General features: G+C 40.5%; 1 protein-coding gene across 2 annotated transcripts in view; it reads right to left on the bottom strand.

Annotated features, from left to right (window-relative positions):
* ELL (elongation factor for RNA polymerase II) overlaps window positions 1–21062 on the bottom strand; it is a 55935-nt gene that overhangs the window by 13375 nt on the left and 21498 nt on the right. Inside the window, exons 2-6 of one of the 2 annotated variants that reach the window (XM_052800427.1) lie at window positions 15072–15119; window positions 9530–9651; window positions 9069–9232; window positions 5864–6117; window positions 2654–2778 (exon numbers count right to left, since the gene is read on the bottom strand). In XM_052800427.1, the coding sequence (XP_052656387.1) occupies window positions 2654–2778; window positions 5864–6117; window positions 9069–9232; window positions 9530–9651; window positions 15072–15119 (713 nt within the window). Of the gene's footprint in view, window positions 1–2653; window positions 2779–5863; window positions 6118–9068; window positions 9233–9529; window positions 9652–14666; window positions 15040–15071; window positions 15120–21062 lie in introns of those variants that run through there. The other variant, XM_052800429.1, reaches the window with a different exon arrangement.

Here is a 21062-nt window from a genome sequence, read left to right as displayed (position 1 = left end):
ACAGAACAGCAGTCCTCTTTCAGAAGTAAGCCCCTCTGGGTCCAGGAAAAGCAGGATTGTAACAGGAACTGTTACTGTATTATTGGTCCACTAGGATTTACATTTAGGGCTTCATAATAATACTTTTAAGTTGCATCATGCAAAATAGCACTACTTGGGTCTGTATTTGTGGTATTCAACAAACAATAGAAACCTCTTGTAGCAGAAAAGTACAATGCAAGTCATTCTAATCACGTAAGTGCGTTAATTCACATTCACGCTGGGTATCTCCATTCCCCACTGCCCAAGGGGCTCTCTAGATCTGAGAGTAAAGTTTCTCAGTGCACCAGCTTTGCCCTACTCTTCTGACACCAGCCAGATTGCCCGTATATTAATCACCCAGGAAAAACTACTGTTGCATCAAGCTGCAGCTGTCAAGCTGAAAAAAAAAAAATTCAGGGTTAAAGGTTTTAATAAACTAGCTCTGCAGTCATTTTGTCACCAGCTGTACAGCCTAAATAACCAATGTCTAAATTCTTCCACAAGATGCTATAATCAGCTTTAAAGCGCACACATATTTTTCAAACATTGGGAAGATTATTTCAGAGATAGAGCCCACAACTTTTACAGGATTTTCTTTTAACCTGAGCTTGAACCTTCGGCTGTATTGCAGCGACATTTAGACGCCTGCAGTTTCACCGCCATTCTGGCTTCAGTTGCTGCTTTGTTTAATTTTATTTAGAACAATCTCAACAGCCACGGATCAACTCAAGAAAAGTACTCAGACTGTGAAAACAGGAAGGGGAACAGTGATATTCCATAAACACCGCAGTGAAAGTGGCTTTTTGGATGCCGTTTGACTAGACTGAGCAACCTTGTCACATGTCCTAACATGTTAATTATGGATTTAAAAAAGTGAATGAAAGAAATAATTAACTTTCAATTCAGCAGCTCTTGTAACAGCAGAGAAACATTTCACTACAACGGTAAAAGGATGGAACACACAAACAACATGAGGAAAAATGAGTTAGTCTAACATGAGAACTGTTAGATATAGTTTTAATATTTGCAGATGTGCTAATTATTGCAGCCATTGAACCACTGAGTGCCAACCAGACCTGAAAACCGAGAGGACATTTAACAATTGGCTGGATCTAGGCAACCACGCAGACTACCACAGCCAGCTACGTAAAGCCCTACGTCTGGTGCCTGTGCCCTTTTTGTGAATGTTTTTCTACTGTCTTCAACCCTACATGTTTTTTCCATTTTGTAGCCTCATTACCTGCATTGGCTGAGCGGGTCTTTGTTTGTACAGTTGAATACATCCTTTCCAAGGTCTATTTTTAGACCTTCACATAACTGAATGCCACAATTCTAGAAAAAGCAGTAAACATTGCTTTCTACAGGGAGAAATTAACTTTTTTGAAAGCCATAAAGATTGCATGGCAGTTGTATTTTTCCTTTTAATTATAATTCAACATCAAGGCCATTTAAATGAGTTTGATTTTTCTTTAGCACGCCAAAGCACTTCAAGTGCAAGTTTCTGTTGGTTTAACAAAGTCTCATCTCCAAGCCAACTGTGCTTTCAAATCATGGAAACTGTTCAAACAGAGCATGCTCTACTTAATCTTAACCAAAAGTGCAATAAAATAAGTCTCAAAAACAAGTCAAGTAAAATCTCGATCTGCATTACAAAATCTGTACCAAGTCAGTACAAACACACTGAAAACCCAGAGAGGGAAATATAAACACTCCCAAGCAGAATTCTCCTTTAGAAACCTGGGAGATATGTTCTCTTTCCCTGCTGCCTGCCAGCCAAAAGCTTCCAAGCTTGGAGGCTTCACCTAAGGAAAAATATCTGTAGAGGAAAAAAATCTTTAGCAACCAATGAGACAAAGCTATCATCTCAACTAACTCTCTTAAGGAAGGAACATGAGAGCAGGTATGGGCAGCAGGACAACCAGCACATATTTCAGGGGACTTATCTCTACAGAACTGCCTCGTGCTTTCATGCAATCCTTACTTCAATCAAATCTTAATCTTGCAGGGCGACTGTGGTACTAACAGAATTTGCAACACAAGAAAAACACAGTAAGCAAACATCCAAATAGCACTACAGAAATTAAGCAGCAAAGTCTCCAAAGCAAACAGCTCAAGAGGAATAGGGACATCCACAGGAACAGAGCACAAAAGTGGCTGAGCAAGACAGCTACAGCATGCGGCTACACGGTAACATCTCTCTCCTTGCCTTCAACAAACACAGCAGTCTGCACAGGAAACCATGTACAAGAAGATATGGAAAAAGGAAAGGAGAATTTCAATGGAGAGTTGAGCTGGACACATTTGCCTTAATCCATTCAACTCCCAGGATTTTAAACCACCATTCACTTTTAACTGTAACAGCTTTTGTTGTCTATCCAGGTTTTTCCCCTAGCTTTTAGTATAATGATTTAAAGGACCTAGGATGATCTGAAGAGTGCATCCACTTTGATATTCAAATTTAGTCAACTTCTGTTTACCATCCAGGCAGCTACATATTTACTTCATGTTAAAATAAGTCAAACACTCAACTTACCATAGTTCTACTGACTTTGGTTACCCTGATTTATAGCAACTGACCTGGCCCAGTATTTTCAAGCTCCAGATGGTATTACAGAGAACATGGAATAATTACCGAACAAGTATCCTCTTCAGCAACTGCTGATCTCCTTCAGAGTAGCCAGGCCAGTCCTTCTGCACTTCTTTGTATACACAGTCTTTCAGTGTGAAGGTGCTGTCCTTGGCACTCAAATTTGCCACCTGAAACAAAAGTAATTTGCAAAAAACCTGTTAGGTTTTAATTTTCTCACTTGTTCTAACAAAAGAGATCTAAGATGTAGGCAAAATCTCAGCAGACTTAGCAGCAGTTAATAGTGTCAGAGAACAAGGAGAGACTTTATACTTCCTTTATTTAGATTACTTAATCAAACTGTGCCTTTCCTTTTGCCTTGTAATTGCAATAGTTTATTATGAGTTTCCAAAGCATATCCAGTTTACTGGGAAATAAGTCATACCTAAACAGATTATTCAGCTTGAATAGTCTGGAACAGTATAACATCAATGTATGGAAATACCTGGAAATAAAGCCTAATAGGAACAGGCAGTTCACTTATCACACCTGTCCGATAGCTAAAATGGTGCAGTTTATTAGCTGATAGAGGAACTCTTGAGGCGATAGCTTAGTTAACAATTGCCAGAAGGTAATTTCTCACTAACAAGCCAGTAAAATAGGCAACAGAAAGCTACTTTCTCAAGCAGCAGCGAAGAGAATGCCTTGCAGATATAATGCATTCAGGGAGCTCGCAGATTACACTGTGCAGTTCAGTGCATTAGGATCATCTGCTGGATTTCATGAAGGAGAACCTTTTTGAGGACTACTTCAGGGCAAGAACAAAACCTGTGATTACCAGCTTATAACCCAGGGTTTTACAATGAAGCATTGCACCTACATCACGTGCTGCAGTTAGCTCAGTGCACTTGCATGAGCAGCTTTCTGACATTTTTTTCCAATTCTATCGTGTGTAGTTTCCTCACAAAACTCTGCATGGTGCCTACACGGATAGGAAACACTGCTGGAACCAGCAGAATTGTATTAGAATGGAAACAACTTGTTAAGAGTTATCCCACTTTAATCAGTCTTTCCACAGCTTGACTGAAAATTTAACTTCTTGCTGCTGGTTACACATCTGAAAAATACAGTGTTAGCACAAACCAAAAAACCCCAATTAAGCTTTCACAGATACAGTCTTTGTGAACCCTTCTTAGGTGATTGTAGACCACTGCAAGTTTAGAAAGAAAACAAAGCCTTAAATTTGTTTTCATAAAAGGGATACGGAGGCAGAGGTGCCAAATGCTATGCCCACAGCCAGGCTGATCAACTGGCAAAGCCAGCAACCGTGTCCCAAATTCACTGGTTTAGCTGCTCAGTTTGACAACTGTATTACACTTGAAACTGGGAGAAGCTTTTATTCAGTCAGTGGAGATATTGTGCATCGATTTAAGGATTAGTGTTCTCCATTGCTCGCTCCATTCAAGAGATGGTTGTGCTTATGAATTTCTATTATCCACGCAGCAGTAAGATAGCCTCAGAAAAGCAAGTGAAAGAGTGGAAAGTCTTGAATTAACTGATGATGCTGTTAATTCTTGTGCTTTTGCTTTAGGGAGGCTATGACCTAATATTAAAAACCTATGAATTTAAAAGCAAAAAGCTGCAGAACTAACACAGCAAAGCTCTCCTGATAAGCAAAAAATAAAAAGCACAGTTATCAGTTCACATGACGAACACTGTTCTTCCTTTCAGTTTTGTCAGCTTTCCAAAATCCTTAGCCAAAATACAAGAAGAATTTGAGCTGTGTTTTACTTTTAGATATCCCAGTAAACATGCCCAAGACAAAGCAGAGCCGGGTTCTTTTTCAAAAACTCTCCGTGAATCCCTCCAGTTACTGCTTCTTTCTACAGCGGGAGACGCTGCTCAGCAAGGCTTGTAGCCCAGGCAGAAGAACAACTCAGATTTTCTCTGCACAGAGGCTGAGAGCTGCCACCTCCTTGTTTTGCTGGTGTGGGACTCTGCAGGCTCCACCCCAGGCCTCCCAAAAATAGGAATCTTGCAAAACGAGGCAAAAAGGCCAGCAGGAACACAGAGTCCTATGAGAGATGCAAGAGTACAATGAAACCCACACCTAGACGTATTTAGACATGTAGCCTTAATGCAGCCTGTAATTTTTAGCTTATCTGTGTCTGCCTGTGGATGGGAGCCCTGGTAGCGCTGAAAGGAGATTTAAGTTTACAAGCAATATATTTACAGCCAAATCAGCATTTAGCTCAATCAGGCTGACACTGCCAAACACACCACTTGCCTGCTAGGGGTTTGAGAGAGCATCAATAACAGGTGATTATCAGAAACAGTATTTCTAGTATTAAATCTATTTACAGCATTCAAAAGGGCGCTCAAAAGAATTCTAGCATTGCTGGAAAATTAAGGGCTACAGGATTAAAATCTAGGGAAGGTACAAGTTGTGCCAGCAATAACTCCATTTTCAATATGACCTGCCCTGTGCCCTTGGGCAAACTAACTCCTCACTGGCTCATTCTTTTCAGCTATGGAAAGGAGTCAAAAAAAAAAAAAACCCAACAAAAAAAACCAAACACCCCCCCCCCATCCAATACCGAAGAGGGCAGCTGCAGCATTTAAATAAATATCCATGATGTGTTCTGCACTGTGAGAGCAATAAAGGTATTTACTGCAATTCCTAAAATGGCACCTTCAACATGACTCAAAGTGTTAAGAACTGATTCAGCTTGGAGACAGCTTTCACACTTGACATACAAGTAATATGCTTTGCAAAAAGCTGCATGATCTTCACACCTAACCAGTTGCACTTCTGAGCAGGAAAGGCATGGGTCTGAACAATACAAAGACGACATAAAGCTTCGTGGAGAGGGATGTATTTTTTTCCTTCACATAGGAAACATCACATGTATCAATACAGAACGTGTTCCTTTATGTCCACGTTAATAAAAATACATAGATTTATAGCTTATAACAAAGTTCTAGATCCTGTTAGATCATTCTCCCCATGACCAAAAGTGTTCCTCTTAAGCGACTGATCTGGTGAACTGAAATCATACAGCTTAGTGGCACACACCTAAACCAAGGCATATACACGAGAGGCTTTCACTATGTCTAGCAAAATAGTAATGTGAATTGTGAAATTCTGTTGGACATGGCCTTTAGAGAAACACTCAGCTGCAGCTTTGAGATACACAGGTTACGTTCAGACTAATACAGAAGTTCTGAGAAGACATTTCCCTTTACCTAAATTGTTGCCTTCATCAGAGTACAAACCTGTTGCAGAAGGTTGTCCAGCAAATCCTTGTCCTGCTGAGAAAGTCCATCCTTCTGCAATCTGAGAATAAGTTCAGGTTTCTTATAAGGCTTTAGTGCCAGTAAGTGCACAACCCTATCTTTGAAGGGTCTCTGAGAAATCGCACTATTGCCTCTCTTTATTGCACTGGCAAGGTTGACTGGCGTTGGGCGCTTCCTGGAGGGAACAGCATCGGAAGCTCCTGGTGCAGGTTTACGCACCTGAACCTTTTTGCCTAAAATGAGACGAGAATAGTGAACTGCAGCAGTCACCTTGCAAAGGCCAGTGGTCTGTCAACACGTATATGGAGTTCATTACGCCATCTGAAGTGCCAGAAGATGACAATGAAGGACAAACACAACCAGCACACCCCATCCGTTCCGATACGCCGCTGGAACGAGCACCCCATGAGTTTTATGATTCATGACAAGCTTGTAACAAGTAAACAGCATCGCCAAGCTCTGCAAACCTGAGTATTACTGGCCACAAGCTTACATAAAGCGCTCTTTGTTTGCCAGCTTTTCATTTATCCCAAATGCATGTATCCCCACGGTTAATCTAACCATTTTTTCCCTCCCTATGAGGAGAAAATTCTGCATTATTATGTAGAAGAGTCGAAATATGGAGTGGAAAGACCAGAACTGGTCAACGAGCGGCTCCCTGCTGCTGATCTCAGCAAAAATGCTACTCCAGCAGATGTTTCTGCTTTTAGAACAATAGAAACTTTATGGGGCTGGGTCTACCTCCCTTCCCCCCGCCAAACACAGCCACATGAATGGGGTCTAACACTGATACATTAGCCTATTCATTAGTGTGCTGTCTATTCTAATAGAATAACCCCTGCTACACTGTAATAATAACTGGTTCACCCTCCAATTACATTTACATATACGTGAGAACATAAAGCTGTCTCAAAAGTTCATCTCAAGCCCTCAGAGGCAGCTTCCTCAACTCCGTCCCAAATGTGGTTCTTGGTTTCTGACAGCATTGTACAAGAATTCATTTTTCCCATTCTTACCGAAAAACAGCTTTAACTAGAACCCTCACACAAGTCCCACATCACTTACTAAAGCACAAATCAAAGAATTTTACTATTTTGAATACAGAAACAGGTCACAAAGGCAGGTTCCTGCTACCAAAGGCGAAACCAGCAAATTGAAAAAGAAAATTTGTTGGTTCCAAGGTCTAAAACATGGAGACGCAATCAATAATCACTTTGGTTCAAGAAAGTGACCTTCACTAGGACAAACAATATCCAGCATTTACTGCAAGAATTTTGGAGGTTTATTTCAGCATGGCAATTCTCCACTGCTAGGAAGCAATGTTTTCAACTGAGTCATCTGAAGATACTGGTGATTGTCTGCTGTGTTTATTTTACTGAAATGTAGATTGCATAACTGAGTCCCCATTTCCTGGCTTTTTATTACACACCACGCTGATGCAAGTAAGTACGACCCATCGTCGGCAGGGCTGAGTTAAGATGAGAGAGAGAAAAACAACAATTCACATGTTAAACATCCCAAAATTCAGAGGTCAACTGGACTTCATTTCCAGAAATGGGACAAGAGAAGATTCGTCAGCTTTCTAGAACTCCCTTAACTCTTGCCAGGACATGAACAGCAAAAACACATTGGGACATTTCCACTTAAGGCTGGAGCCAAAACACGCAATGATAGGAAAAGAAAAAACTAAGTTAGGCCAGAACATGAAGTCTTTTAAAATATTTATACATGTGCATATATATAGATGCATACACGCACACACATACTTAGTGTATATATAAGAACACACATCCCCCTGCAGACACATCAGCTATCTATTTACATACATATTTGTTCAAGTGTTAGTTCACATCTATACTGTTCTGTTGATCTCCAATTTCAACATTTCATATAAATTCTTCCACATCTGAGCTGCCTGGAATAACTCCACTGACGTTTTAAGTGCTGAGCTCCGTGTTCTCATGGAAATGTGAGAGCCAGCCTTCTCCCTCCAGACTAGCCTGCGAGTGAATCAGCTGATGGTGCTGGCACACCAAACACGTGCGTATCCCACAAGAGGACTGCCCTTGCCCAGGCTCTTTCTTGGATCAGTGCTTTCCTCCCATCTTAAAACACTGACATCTTACATATGCAGCATGCACTCCACTCCACTGCTTTTTACACGGCTGTACCTCCATTTCAGAGCAGTAAACGTTTCAGCAAGAGTATTTTTAAATCAAAAGTTTTGCCCTATCTTTCCGGGAAGCAATTTGCTCTGAGAATCTTCTCCCTCACAAGCCTAAAAACTTCATCCACTTACAGTAACGTTCTCAAATATAAGCTAAACAAAATAATTTTCTAGTCTACAGGAAATCAATGCATTTCCTTCCTGATTACTATCTTACTTCTCAGCTTTGAGCACTTGGCTGATAAAACAATGAGTCAGGGTCAGTTCTACATTTTGCAACTCACCAGTCTCATCACAGACATCCTCTGAGAAGAGACTGGCTACAGATCACATGTGCTGCAGAAAAATCAGCTGGCTCAAAAAAATCCCCAAAACTCTGCTTTCCGGTTAATATTTGCGCCCTGAGTTTGTGACTAGACTGAGGTTAAGCAAGGACCTGAGCCCAAAGCTAGGTCTGTGCAGGCTCCTTCTGGAGCCTACTGATACTTGCCACAGTTTTATTTCCTCCCCTAAGATTCTCCTTTCATTGTCACAATAAGATGGTTTGTTTAACGCTGCAGTCAGCAGCACTGCTTTAGTCTCTTTGTTTATTAACACAAGGACACTGCTATCTGCATCCTAGATGTTGCATGTTATGGTCTCAAGTGCAGGCACGCACCAGATGTGTGACAACAGCAGTGGTACATTTTAGCTGACTTTGCTAGGAGCACAGACACTTCTGATGGATCAGCAGTATGCTCTCAGCATCGCCGCGTGACAAATATGAAACAATGCCAGAGTGATGTGACTGCACACAGGCAATCCTCAGAGGCCACACAAACACCACCACACATGTTCTAGGGTGAAGATGGAAGCCATGAAGAAGTCACAATACAAAGGAGAGTAGCACCCTAATAAATCAGACACCCATAAGGAACTACCAGGTACTTGTTAAAGACTTTCATGGTCGAGCAAACAAATGTCAGCATTTGACTTCAGAAGCTAGTTAAGATGCCCCCAAATCAAGCTGCTGCTTACCTACGTATCTCCCCCCAGGTTTAATGACTATAGCGCTCCGGCTGCGAGTCTCCTCCTCTGCCTGTGCCATGCTTTGCCTTGCCTTCTGGTAGGACTCATCAGTAGCACACACGGTGATTTTATCCTGTATGCTTCCAAGGCAATCCAAATGGATATTGCCATTGCTGCAAAAGAAATGCAATGGAAAAGATACTTCCAACACTGCAAATGGGCACACCTCTGTCACTGGTGAATAACTGAGGTTACATTATCTAAATAATAGGAGGGAACAGAAAGAAGCTGAGAGGTAAACAGATTCTTCTGTGAATGCCTCCTTACCCAAATATACACATGCAAACAGATTAGAAAGACTCTAAAAAGAAAGAACACATATTAAGTTTTGTTCTGGTTTGATAGCGAAAAAAATTCCACAGAAGATAAGACAAAAAAAAAAAGGCTAGATCTTTTGCTGTACCACTCACCTAGATACATACTGCTGGATACAGTCAAAACTCCCTTGGGGGCTGTCCTTGCCAATATTTGAAAGATAAAATGTGAAAGTCCGCACTTCCGTAGGTCGATCAGGCCTTGGAATTGCGATGTGCTGTTTGGAAGGAGAAAAATATTGGTCACTTGGGCAGCCCACACTAACACAAAATTCCATTTTTCAGCAGTCACTATGCTTTTAGCCATTTTGCAACCCACTACCAGTAAAGCATATAGATTACTGCATAGGAGGCTATGAAGAGCAAGAAGCTACAAGAAGGATTCAAGTTAGCAAAACTATATGCACTGAAAAGATAAGGTAACAGAGGTAGACAGATGTAAAGAACAGCTAAATAGACAGCTATGTCTGTAAAACAGAACAGACATCTGAGCTGGCGGCTTGCTGCCTTTCAAAGCAGAGCCCACAATAATCTTGTTCTAGGAATCTGACCCAATTCTATTGATTCAGGCTCAAAACAGACTTGCTACCACTGTTTATATTCAATTTAAAGCACTTGAGACTTGTTTCTTTAGAATTAGTGATCCAGCACTAAACATAGTACAAGCCAGGTCACTAGGTAGCATGCTTATTCTTTTTTAAGAGATTATAATTCCATAACAAGATTTCATGGCTCACAGTAGTGTGACGCTGCTGCTAAATTAAATATTTAATCAAGCATTAAGTGTGCTCTACAGACAACTCTGCAGCGATCTGCACTGTTTTTCTCCCCCCAGCTATTCATTTTTCAAAAGGGAAACTGTTTCCCCTCTGCGTTCAAGATCCAGCATAAATCTCAGCATCTGAGCTCTACTATCACATCAATATTTGATAATTAAGATGGCTTCCAGAAAATGAGACAGAAGGAACATCAGCTTCAAGCTATTTTAGGCTACACTCCACCACACAGATTTATATTTACCCAGATTGCCACATATATGCACAAAATATATACGCCTAGCAAACCAACTCATGGCATCCACATATGACTGTACTCCAGAAAAGATTACTGCTGGTACAGAAGGGTTTCTAGGTGGTTTCCCTTTGACCTCAGACGTCTACAGCAGCCTGTAAACCCACTGCATCTGTGCCACTTTGCTAAACCACAGGGATGTTCTCAGAAGCAGCAAGAAACGCTTGTGTGACCTGCATCAAGCTGAGCCAGTGCAGCATTTTCCATTTACTCTCCGTAAAGACCAGCTATCCTCCAGCCAGCCCTCAAAACAGACTTCCCTTCTTTCAAAATGGCAAGCCAAGAAACCCAGACTTGAGCCATGTTTTATACAGAAGGACAAGTTATCCCCCGCACAGTCCCAGGATCCGCATCTAAAAATACTCGGAGCAGATTTGGTGGCGATCCGGGTGCTGACGGGCAGCGCTGACCCTCTGGCAGCAGCAGCTGAGCCCTGTTATCTCCCCTGCCAAACGTGCGCCGCAGCCTTGAGCCCTTAATCTGTCCCGGCACCCTCTGCCCCCACCCATCCAGAACAAATAAAATTCTCTTCTGCTTTACAAGCGAGCTGAGAATATGCACAAAGTCAAAGTTATGTAAACAGTAGATTGTGAGTACTTCACAGTTGGCACCATTCACCCGCTAGTTAATTTGCTGGGAACGGGGCAAGAAGGTAAATGCAACGGGTCTGTTCAGCTTCTAGTGCCATTCGTTGCGGGAGTGAGTTGTGCTACACGCAACGGGTTTGTAAAATAAAACCCGGAGGATGTAACCATATCATATATTCACACGCTAAAATAACTTGCTTCTAGCTCCTCATTTACCGTTGTAAAACAGCTGCTCTGAGAGCCCCGACTTTGGCATTTTTGTAGTTTCTGCAGCTTCTTCAAAGGACATAAAATGAGACAGGAGCGAGAGTCACTTTAGCCTTAAATGTTGCTCGTTCCAGTACTGAAAAGTGTAGTGTATGCAAACTGGCCGTTATCTAGGAATTATTTTTAGCTGAAACAGAAGGTTTCTCAAGCCACCAAATCAGCATGGTAACTGCTTTGAGGGAGCCCTAATTTTGCTGCTGAGTATTACACCAGTAACCATAGACACTTAAAAATAGCTCAGTACAGATGTGACTTCTGTTTTTTTCTTTCAAGTAATATTCATCTGTGTACAGCTCACTCTGAGTAGCAATTTCACCTTCCTCTATTAATACCAACACAAGTTCATCCCAAGGAACAGGGGAAAACGTCATATTTTCCAATCACGTAAAGTTAAGACATTCTGTTCCTAACAGTCATGTTTAAGAAAGCTGCAGGAACATACATGTATTTGGCACCTGAAGGGTTTTTTTTCTCCCCTTGGTTCAGTCCTTCCCCTACTCCCCCATCTCAGCTCCCCCTGCCCGGTAAGCACCTGCAAATTTGACCCAACCTAAACTCTAATTCTGTACATGCTCTTACTGAAATAGAAGCATCTTCAGCCTTTCTTGTACATTTATGCACACCATCAACTACCACCATTTGTACCGCTTCGGTACTCAAGCTCTTAAATTCTAATTTACACGGACATTGAAACAAGCAAAATACTCAAGACTCTATATAAACTTACACAACTGTCCAAGAAGATCCAGTTCATGACAAAAAACTAACAAACAGGTGCTGCTCCTAAGGAATATCCAGATAGTCCCACTCTAGCATCTCAAAGCAGAGTAACACACTGCTAATTACAACCAAGTTACTACTATTGAAATTCTGATTATTACCCAGATTATTGCACTGAAAAAGTAACTAACAAGACTAGCATCGCTATGAAGAAATGCTTCCCAAGGCAAAGATCATTTAGCATCCACAGTTTATGAAAACTCTTGTGAGATTCGATCCAGACCAGGATCTGTACAGGAGGTTTCATCCCATCAGTGAAACAGCTGTTTTATTTTGGGCTAGAACCACCGACATCATCCTCTCAGCACCTGGCTGACAGAGCTGCCACCTTGCTGACCCTGTGTTTTATTCCTGGCCAATTCCTTTCTCTGGTTAATTAGAGTATTAAACACGAAAGTGTTTTTTCCTGAGTATTAGAAGCTGAGAGCATCCTTGACAGCATCCATTAGACTAACACTGGGAACAGGTAAAAAAGAGACATGGACACAGTAGTTTAAAGGCTTCTAGAGAATTAACTTAAAGAAGCAGCAGTTTGTTTTAAACTCTTGTTGTATGTCCTGCCTCTCCCAACCATCAAGTACTTTAAGTTTTTCCTTCTTGCGAGAGGGATATTTACACAGAAAAGTCACACTATTAAAATCTCCTATCACCAGACGTTTCTTTAAATCACACTCTGACATTTGTGCTATATACAAAACCTACCACCCTCAAAAGTTAATGGGAAACCTTCTCCATAGCAACATTTATTAGGAAGCAAAATAGGAAGACAACAAATTGGGGAATTAAGGTATCATGGAAGAAAGTGTATTCCAAAAATAAATAGCTAAACAAATACATTTTAATGTCCTCATCTGAATCTGAGAACTTGTTAAATTACTGATATTATCTTTTCAGTCCAATTGATAGGAGGCTCACTAGAAAGCATTTAAAGCCCTGCCGTCAATTCCTTAAAGCAAGGCACAATTGTGACATATACAAGTACTACACTTAAAAACAGATGGTTATGCAGCTGCCAGCTTCTTGTCATACCCAGTAAAAATACTAATAAAAGGACAAAGAGCTCTTTCTATCTGCCCCAATTGAACTGGATCTCGCTTTCTTCAAAGCTCTACCTTTGGCCTTTACTCGACAGTGCAATTAATTAAACAGCTGAAAACGAGGCAAGCAGAGGTCAGCTCTGTGCTGCCAACATCCTCCTTCCACCCGCAACACCCCGGCGCTGCTCTCACTGTGCAGGGCTCAAGGCTTTGCTCTTTAAATGGCAACATCAGACGCAATTGTGCTGCTTCACTTCTTTTCCATTCAACCCGGACTGTAATTACAGGTGACTGGCAGCTCTTTCACCAAAAACTCTTCTCTGGAAGTTAAGGGCTCAAATACAATTAAGTGCATTAAATATTTAATTTTCATAAGGAACTGAGTAATTTGAAAATATTTTTAATTATTATAAGGAACTGCATCGTTTAAAAATAGGTTTTCTTTTGGTTAACCTGAAAATGCCTGGGTTCATATCAGATCCATGTGAAACCCACTACAAGAAGAACACAGTGGCTGAGCGTTTTAAGCTGTTCTGATTCATTTTGCTACATTTCCTTCCAGGAGGAAGATTAAGTAAAAGGCATTTCTAGAACTTAAGCAGCTTTACAGGAAAAGTTAGGTGTAGATCCTCACAAGGTGCTCTACAAAGGGAAAGGAAAGCATTTGCAGTTTTTTTAGCTTATTACATGCAAAGCCGTTTGCTCATCTAATAGCAACAAATCATGCACCCTTAAAAGTTTTGTCACTCGCTTCTAATTTTGCCAAACCTCAGTGGCAGATTTTTATCTAAGCTTTCATGCTAGGCTTTCTGGGAAGTTTAATTGTAAACATAGTAAAAAACCTGGAAATTGCTCCTTTCTTTATTTCCCAGGACAAAAGGTTTGTATTTTTCTTCTTAACGTGCAATAACAATCATGTCTTTCCTGCTACATTTTGTTAAAAGTACTATGTACTACTAATGAGGCTAATATCACAAGATAAAATATGGACAAAGAGAAATGTGCTGGACTTTAATGCCTACTTAATTCAAGGCTTTTTGAAAGTTTTATTGTGCCACCACAAAAAAATTAAGAAGTTATTTACAGCTGAGTTCAGATTCTTAAAAAAAAAAATTTTAATTCTTCTTCTTTATGCAGAGCACCAAAGTTAAACACACACCTTTTTTTATCTAAAAAGGTATACAAGTGACATTTTTAAAGTTCACTGAAGAGTTCCATTACTTTACCAGAAACACTACCAATTAATCTCAACCTTGTCAGTAACTGGTATGACAGACAATTCAAGCATCTATAAATATCTTGGACAAGTTCAGTCATCGGAACAGAAGTTAAAGAAATAAAACTCCTAAATATAAAAAACTTTTGGTACTCACAGAAACTGCACAGTTGTTTAGACATGCATATTAAATAAAGCTTCAGTACATTCGTAGCAGCCTCCAAGCACTGCTACTGTAAATAATGGGTACCCATAAAGTCTTGCACCAAGTTTACCAGGCTTGGCATGGCGTTTCCTCGGGACACAGGCGAGGTTTCCATGGATTGCTGCACCCACCACAGGACTGCCATCAGTGAACTTTCCGTTTCCTTGTTCTACCCAACAGCATGGCCTTATAAAACTAAATTTCACCACCAGCAACACCAGTGGTGCTAGTGCTATGGATTTAGAAAGGTTAGAAAATAAAAAGAGGGGAAAAGTTTTTATGAAGAGATAATCCATGCAATCAATGAACACACACTCTTTCCTAGACCACATCTGAACATCACATCTCTCACTTTCAGAAATCAGAGCATCATTCTTTAACTGGAATAGGACAGACACACAGAACCAATACTTTACGCAGATTAATTGTATAAGCCAATAAAGAACTTTCCAAGGCAACCCACATACAAACTTACCCCTTGGCTTCCTTGAAACTGGATTACTGGTTTTGATGTCACAGCATCCTACAAAAACAAGTGGAAAAAAATTAACTTAGAGAAATTTAAAGCTCCAATATTCACTGCCAAAAAATACTCAGCTTGATTTTTCACCTATTACTTTTTTTTTTTTAAAAAGGAAAAAGGTTCAGGGAAGTATACAGAATTCCAAGCAAGAAAATACAAAACCTCCTGAAACAGCAATTTGTACCTGTAACGTCACCAGTGGTACCCTTACTTCAGAAAAAGAACAGCTCTGAGATGATACCCAGATGGGCTACACTTAGTTCCTTCCTGACCCCTAAACCACATTTAAGGCACAGAACAGCTTAGCTGTGTATCTTTGGTGCTTATGTAAGTTTTGAGTTAAACAGTGGATATTTGAGGGGAAAATTTATTACAGTTCTAGGTCTGAGAACACACTAAGCAAATTTTTTCCAATAGAAAGCTGGCAATTCATTGGAAAAGCAAACTGCAACTTCATTGCAAAATACTGTTGTTACATTGCCCATTTCAACAATCGGCCTCTTCCTCCATACTAGTTTGCTTACATTTCAAGAAGTCATACTCCTGCTAGCTCTAAAACCCCTTAAATTTGCTCAAGACAGAAACACCACTGAATTTCAGCTGCTTTACTGTGATTTTACAAAGATCACAAAGGCTTTGGAATTCAAACTTTTACCTGAGGTTTCAACTATAGGGAAAGAAATAACGTATGCAACCCGAGCCCCACTAAGTTAAAGTAAGTTTTTAGTTCTTAAATTTCAGAAGAATCGTGGCTATATTGGTTTTATTTCCTAAGTCACACAAAACATTCCAAGACACACTAAAAGACACCCTCCTAGAGCACAGGAGTTGTGCTCCATGGGGTGGAAAAACACGCTGCCTGTGGGATCCCATTGTGAAGCCTTCCAAAGGGACAGAAGAATTTACAAATAGGTTGAAATGTCATTTAGGAGTGAACACATTGCCACACATATAGGAGACACATTTCAATGGGAAAAACACCAAGAAGAGTTTAGAAGACAAAGTCCAAACGGTGCATTTGTATTGTCACCATTTTGTATCACAGTTCTCGCATCTCCCAGCATTATAAAGAATCACATCAACTTCCACAGGATTACAGAAACAGACATTTACATTTAGCAGCAAAAGAGTTAACAGCTTGAAAGCCCATTACGTTTATCATCTCTCATAAAATCTTTCCAAATGCTTTCAGCCCAGGAGTGAAGAATCTAAGCCACAACACGCTGACATTAACAAAAAAAAAAAATTCACTAGCAAGAAAATATCCTTCTAGCACACATGAATAAGCTCATACCAAGACATAGTCTTCAGAGCCTTTTAAGAGCCCATCCAATACGATTTAACAGATCTGCATCACACCCTAGATTGTTACAAGATATTTATGACAGTGAGTAAAGCAAGAATATGCTTGAAGCTGACAGCACTCACTGTGTTGTATAGCAAGTTTTATAGACTCAAAACAACCTTCATAAAGAAACAATAAACAACATCTTGCTCTTCGTACAGAGATCACTGAATTCCTTGAGTGCCACGACACTGCATACCACAGCACACTGTTCATAGAGAGACTGGCCAGCTTTTTGTTCATGGTGTCAGCATGTACTGTGCAATGTGTCCAGAAATTCATATGAACATACTTGAGCAAATAAGCATTTGAAACATTAAAAAAATCTGGATTAAAAAAAAATCTCAACGTGGATCTTATACAGCTAATTACAGATTTGTGAAGTTCTGCAATTAATTTTGGAAAATTACTTAAGTGGAATAAAAAGGTAATATGAAGCATGTAAGTAGAATAACAAGGCAGTAACAATACAAAAGTACTGTTACACTAATCAGGACAAGCTTTAATTACAGAACTTATAAATTCCCTAATCTACATACAAAATGGTTTGAAGTTAAATGTGTAATCGCAAACTTAAAAATGAGTGTTTATGAGTTAAATGGTGAACTTTAGCTTTATTTCCTTGAACCCCCGAAATACAGTATTTCTAGGCTCCCAAGTTGTCTGTGCCTAAGGGCTGCTGGATTTGGGGATCTGCCATATAGGAATATCAGTGTTATAACTCCCTGCCACACTCCACAGAAGGGATCGCAGGGAAGAACTGGGTATTGAAGAGTCACTGCACCACCCAAATACCCCTTGTAGGGAGAGAAGGGGAAGGCTCTTGGCTTCTCAGCAACACCACCCCTGTACTTACACAGGCATCGCTTCCCTTCTGCTGATGCCCAATTCCTTGGCTACAGGTCATTTGAGAATGCTCATGGAAGAAGAAAACACACACATACCCTAACCTAATTAAGGATATGAATTTAAGTACTTTTATTAGATGAAATTAAATTCCTGCAGGGACACCTTCATTCAGAACAAAAGCAAACAGGTGAATTAAGCTAAACCAAATTAAAAACATATTTCAATTTATATCTTCAGTTCATTTGGATTAACTTTCCTGAATGTTCTTGTACGGACAAACCCCAATTTTAAAAGAGTTCTTGCTACAACTTCCAAAATCCCTCCATCATCTTCTAAAGAGTCACCCAATTCTTCTTCCTTAGTGATGCCAAGACAGCGACCTTCCTTCGTTACAGTTTCCTAGAAATGCCGTCCCATCCACCTTTAGTGGGAACAAGGTCTTTCCCTCTTTCTGTCCTTCTTTCCTTCCAATTAAAACAAGCTATCTTCTCGGCCCTAGGACAGGACCATGGTACTGCTGCGGGTGCAAGTCTGCTTTCTCCAGAGTACACCAACTTACAGGATTCAGTAAATCTTTGGTAAATCAAGGATACTGATGAAACTTCACCTTTGTGTTCAATTAAGAGGCAAAACAAGACAGATCTGTCCAAGCAAGTGGGCCACCTGGACAGCCTTATCTTCCAGCTAACAAATTTAGCTTTATTCCTCCATGAAACTCACTATATTTAAGAATAGCTACTGGAAGCTGATTAGGATAAAGACAAAAGTCTAAGCAAGAAAACAACAGTTCAAGTATTTTAAACCAGCCACCTGTCAGTTCAACAGGTTTTCTGCTGCTGCCAGGTACCAGATGTTCACCTCTGCATTTAACACACTCATCCATAACAGTGATGATGCTGTTGAAGAGGTCCAAGTGTGAATAAGCACGATTGCTGGGACATGTGGGACCAGAGAACAAGCAACTGCCATGCAAGAATAATAAATTTCTGAACTATGCATACACCAAGAGCAAGCAAAGCCCCTTTAAACACACCTAAAGACGTTTGAATTACATGTCTGCTCCGTGCTCACTATTGTTTTGACAAAAGGCTTCCTGACACAGGACTAAAAGGTTAGCAAATCATTACCACGTCTTCACTGTTTGCTAGTTCCTACAATAGATCTTTAAGAAAATGCGTCAAGCTTCCTCCCATCTTACTGTAAAGAGAAAATGAACTGTTTTAACAAACTGGAGAGTCCTTCCCCCAGTCAAACTCACCAATGCCCCAAAGCTCTATAGGAATAGCTTCCAAAGGCACATCTGAACTGCAAAAGCATGGCTGTACTTTTCCAAGATCTACCCAAACTTAAACTGCCAGCTTCACCGCATCTACCTGACTTGCAAACAGACCCTCAAAAGGAGCCTGAGTAAGCCCCACATCAGGTAACAACCTAGCATTTTACTCCATAAATATTCACTTATTTGCTCTCTGGAAAGAGCATTTCCATGCTTCTGTGCCCAGTTCATTGCCTTCCATAGCTCCTGCTGTATTCTTTGGGCACGATGGAGAAATAAAGCAGCAAGCTTTCAAACAAAAGCTCTGCTCTGGGATGCCAACATGAATCAAACCCCACAGACCCAAGTATTTCTTTGTCAGACGGTCCTCCAGATACCATAGGATTATTTCAGAAGTCATGAGATTAAACCAAAAAAACAAAAAACTCATCCCCAAAGCTCCCACAAAACATTTGTCTTGTATTAGCATGGTATTATGGTCATCTTCATCCTCCAGCTTCCCCAGGCTAGAGGACAGCTAGTAACCCTTATTACACACTCTGAAAGCTCACAGAGGCAGTGGCAATGGGCACAGTTCCTCGCACTTAAATACTCCAGATCTGGCACGTGGAAGCTCGAGTAAAGAGTAGGAGGAACAAGAAAGCGCAATAAAACACACAAAAATTGAATGTAAAACTAATAAAATACTTTTATCGGGTATGATCAAAGCTGGTATGAGGTTTTAAAAGTGTTTAGTGGAAAAGCTGCATGGGATATTCCTACACAGGACTAGAAAGGACATTTGAAATCCTCAGGTCAAGTAACCAGTTGGAATCCTCCCCATTTCTTCAGGGAAATACAGATAATTAAAGAATATGTTGTTTCGAGAAGTTCTGTTATGCATTTACTGGAATTTATATTGGAGGCAGTGTTATATGGAAAATATTTGCCTATACTTAGTATCGGTGTATTTGTCTGTTTTCTTGAATGTTAAGAGGCACAAATGCCGAGCAAACAGAGCAAATGAAAGCTTACCCGTATTTATGTTGGAACAAGGGAATTATTTTCAGAATTTAAAGCTTCTTGCAAACATTTAAAATTAGTAGCAAGAATTCCAATAAATATACAGAGAAACTATAAAATCATGCTAACCCTAAGGCTGGTATTAACGGGACATTTTGAACTGTCACGTGCAATTCCAGCCAGGTAAAGCTGCTGCACCTCAGAAGCCAGTTACAAAAAAAGAGCACAAACAGAAATCGTTTAAAATTCATAAATTTCAGACTTGCTAATACCCCAAACTCATCGAAGTTCCTCTTTAATTCTTTGGTTATGACTAGTTTTTGTTTCTTTTGCCCACACAGTGTGGCCCGAATACAGGCATACTCCCTTCTCTACTTCCTCCAGCTTCTCAGCACAACTGGGCAAAGGATAAAAAAAGGGTCAGATCCCAGGGTCCAAGAAGATACTCAGTTCGAGCAGACCTGGATGCTTGAGAAAAGGTGTCTTGCAGACCTGAACAGAACTCAATGATTTAGATTTCCACTTACATTTTCATTTTAAACACACCACACAGACTCTGCAAAGTAAAACAGAGACCAAAACCAAAGCAAATATACCCAGTGTCTGGTTGTGACAGACTCACAAGAGACACCTCAGAGTCCCAAAGTTCATTAGTAGCAAGATATATAAATCCCAGGGGAAATAAATACCTTTGAATATATCCACAACTTCAGGTGACTCTGTGTGAAGTTTACTGGCAGTCAATTAGCCAGAGCTGGCCCAAGAGAGAACCCACTGCATATTAGGTAGAGACAAAAGACTTCTCCCAAGACATTCCACTATTTCAGGGCTTATATTTACCTCCTACCAGAAACACAGCAGTAAAAAGCCTCCTGAATATTCTTTTTTATGTCACATCTATTACTTACAGAATTAAAATACCATCTCCCTGCAACACAATTTCCATCTGCAATTTAAGGCCTCCCAACAACCTCATTTGAAGCTGAGGACACTAACAGACTGCAGATGGGATTGAGTATGCTGAGACTTGAAAATTATAGATCCTATATAATTTTTGTTGACCTAAACTACAAAGCCTTCCAGACCTTTTTATACTACATATGCCTCGGAGACAAGCTACTGGTTTTGCTATTCAAATACAACATTCTCAGGGAAAGAGTCTTGGAAATTCCATGTAAATCCACAACTACTGAAGCAAAAGGTTAGCTTTCTACTCAAGAGAGGTGTCAGCAGCCACAGCGACAACGGTCAGCTGCCAAGGTGAGAAACGCAGCCGTGGGGATGCCTCTGGAGTACTCGGGGTCCCCCTGTGCCCTTCCAGGGATGCAGAGATTGGCACCTGCAAACCCCACCGTGCACAAACAGCCTCTGTGCAGGAGCAGCACGGCACCACGGGGCATGACAGGCACTCCTTGGGCTGCAATCCCCAAATTAACTGATGTACGCGTTTGCTCACTCCTCCTCTCCGAGA

The sequence above is a fragment of the Harpia harpyja genome, chromosome 11 (genome assembly GCF_026419915.1).
Source record: "Harpia harpyja isolate bHarHar1 chromosome 11, bHarHar1 primary haplotype, whole genome shotgun sequence".
Classification (NCBI taxonomy): domain Eukaryota; kingdom Metazoa; phylum Chordata; class Aves; order Accipitriformes; family Accipitridae; genus Harpia; species Harpia harpyja.
The sequence above is the reverse complement of the archived record's forward strand: the minus strand, read 5'-3'. Positions and strand labels throughout refer to the sequence as shown.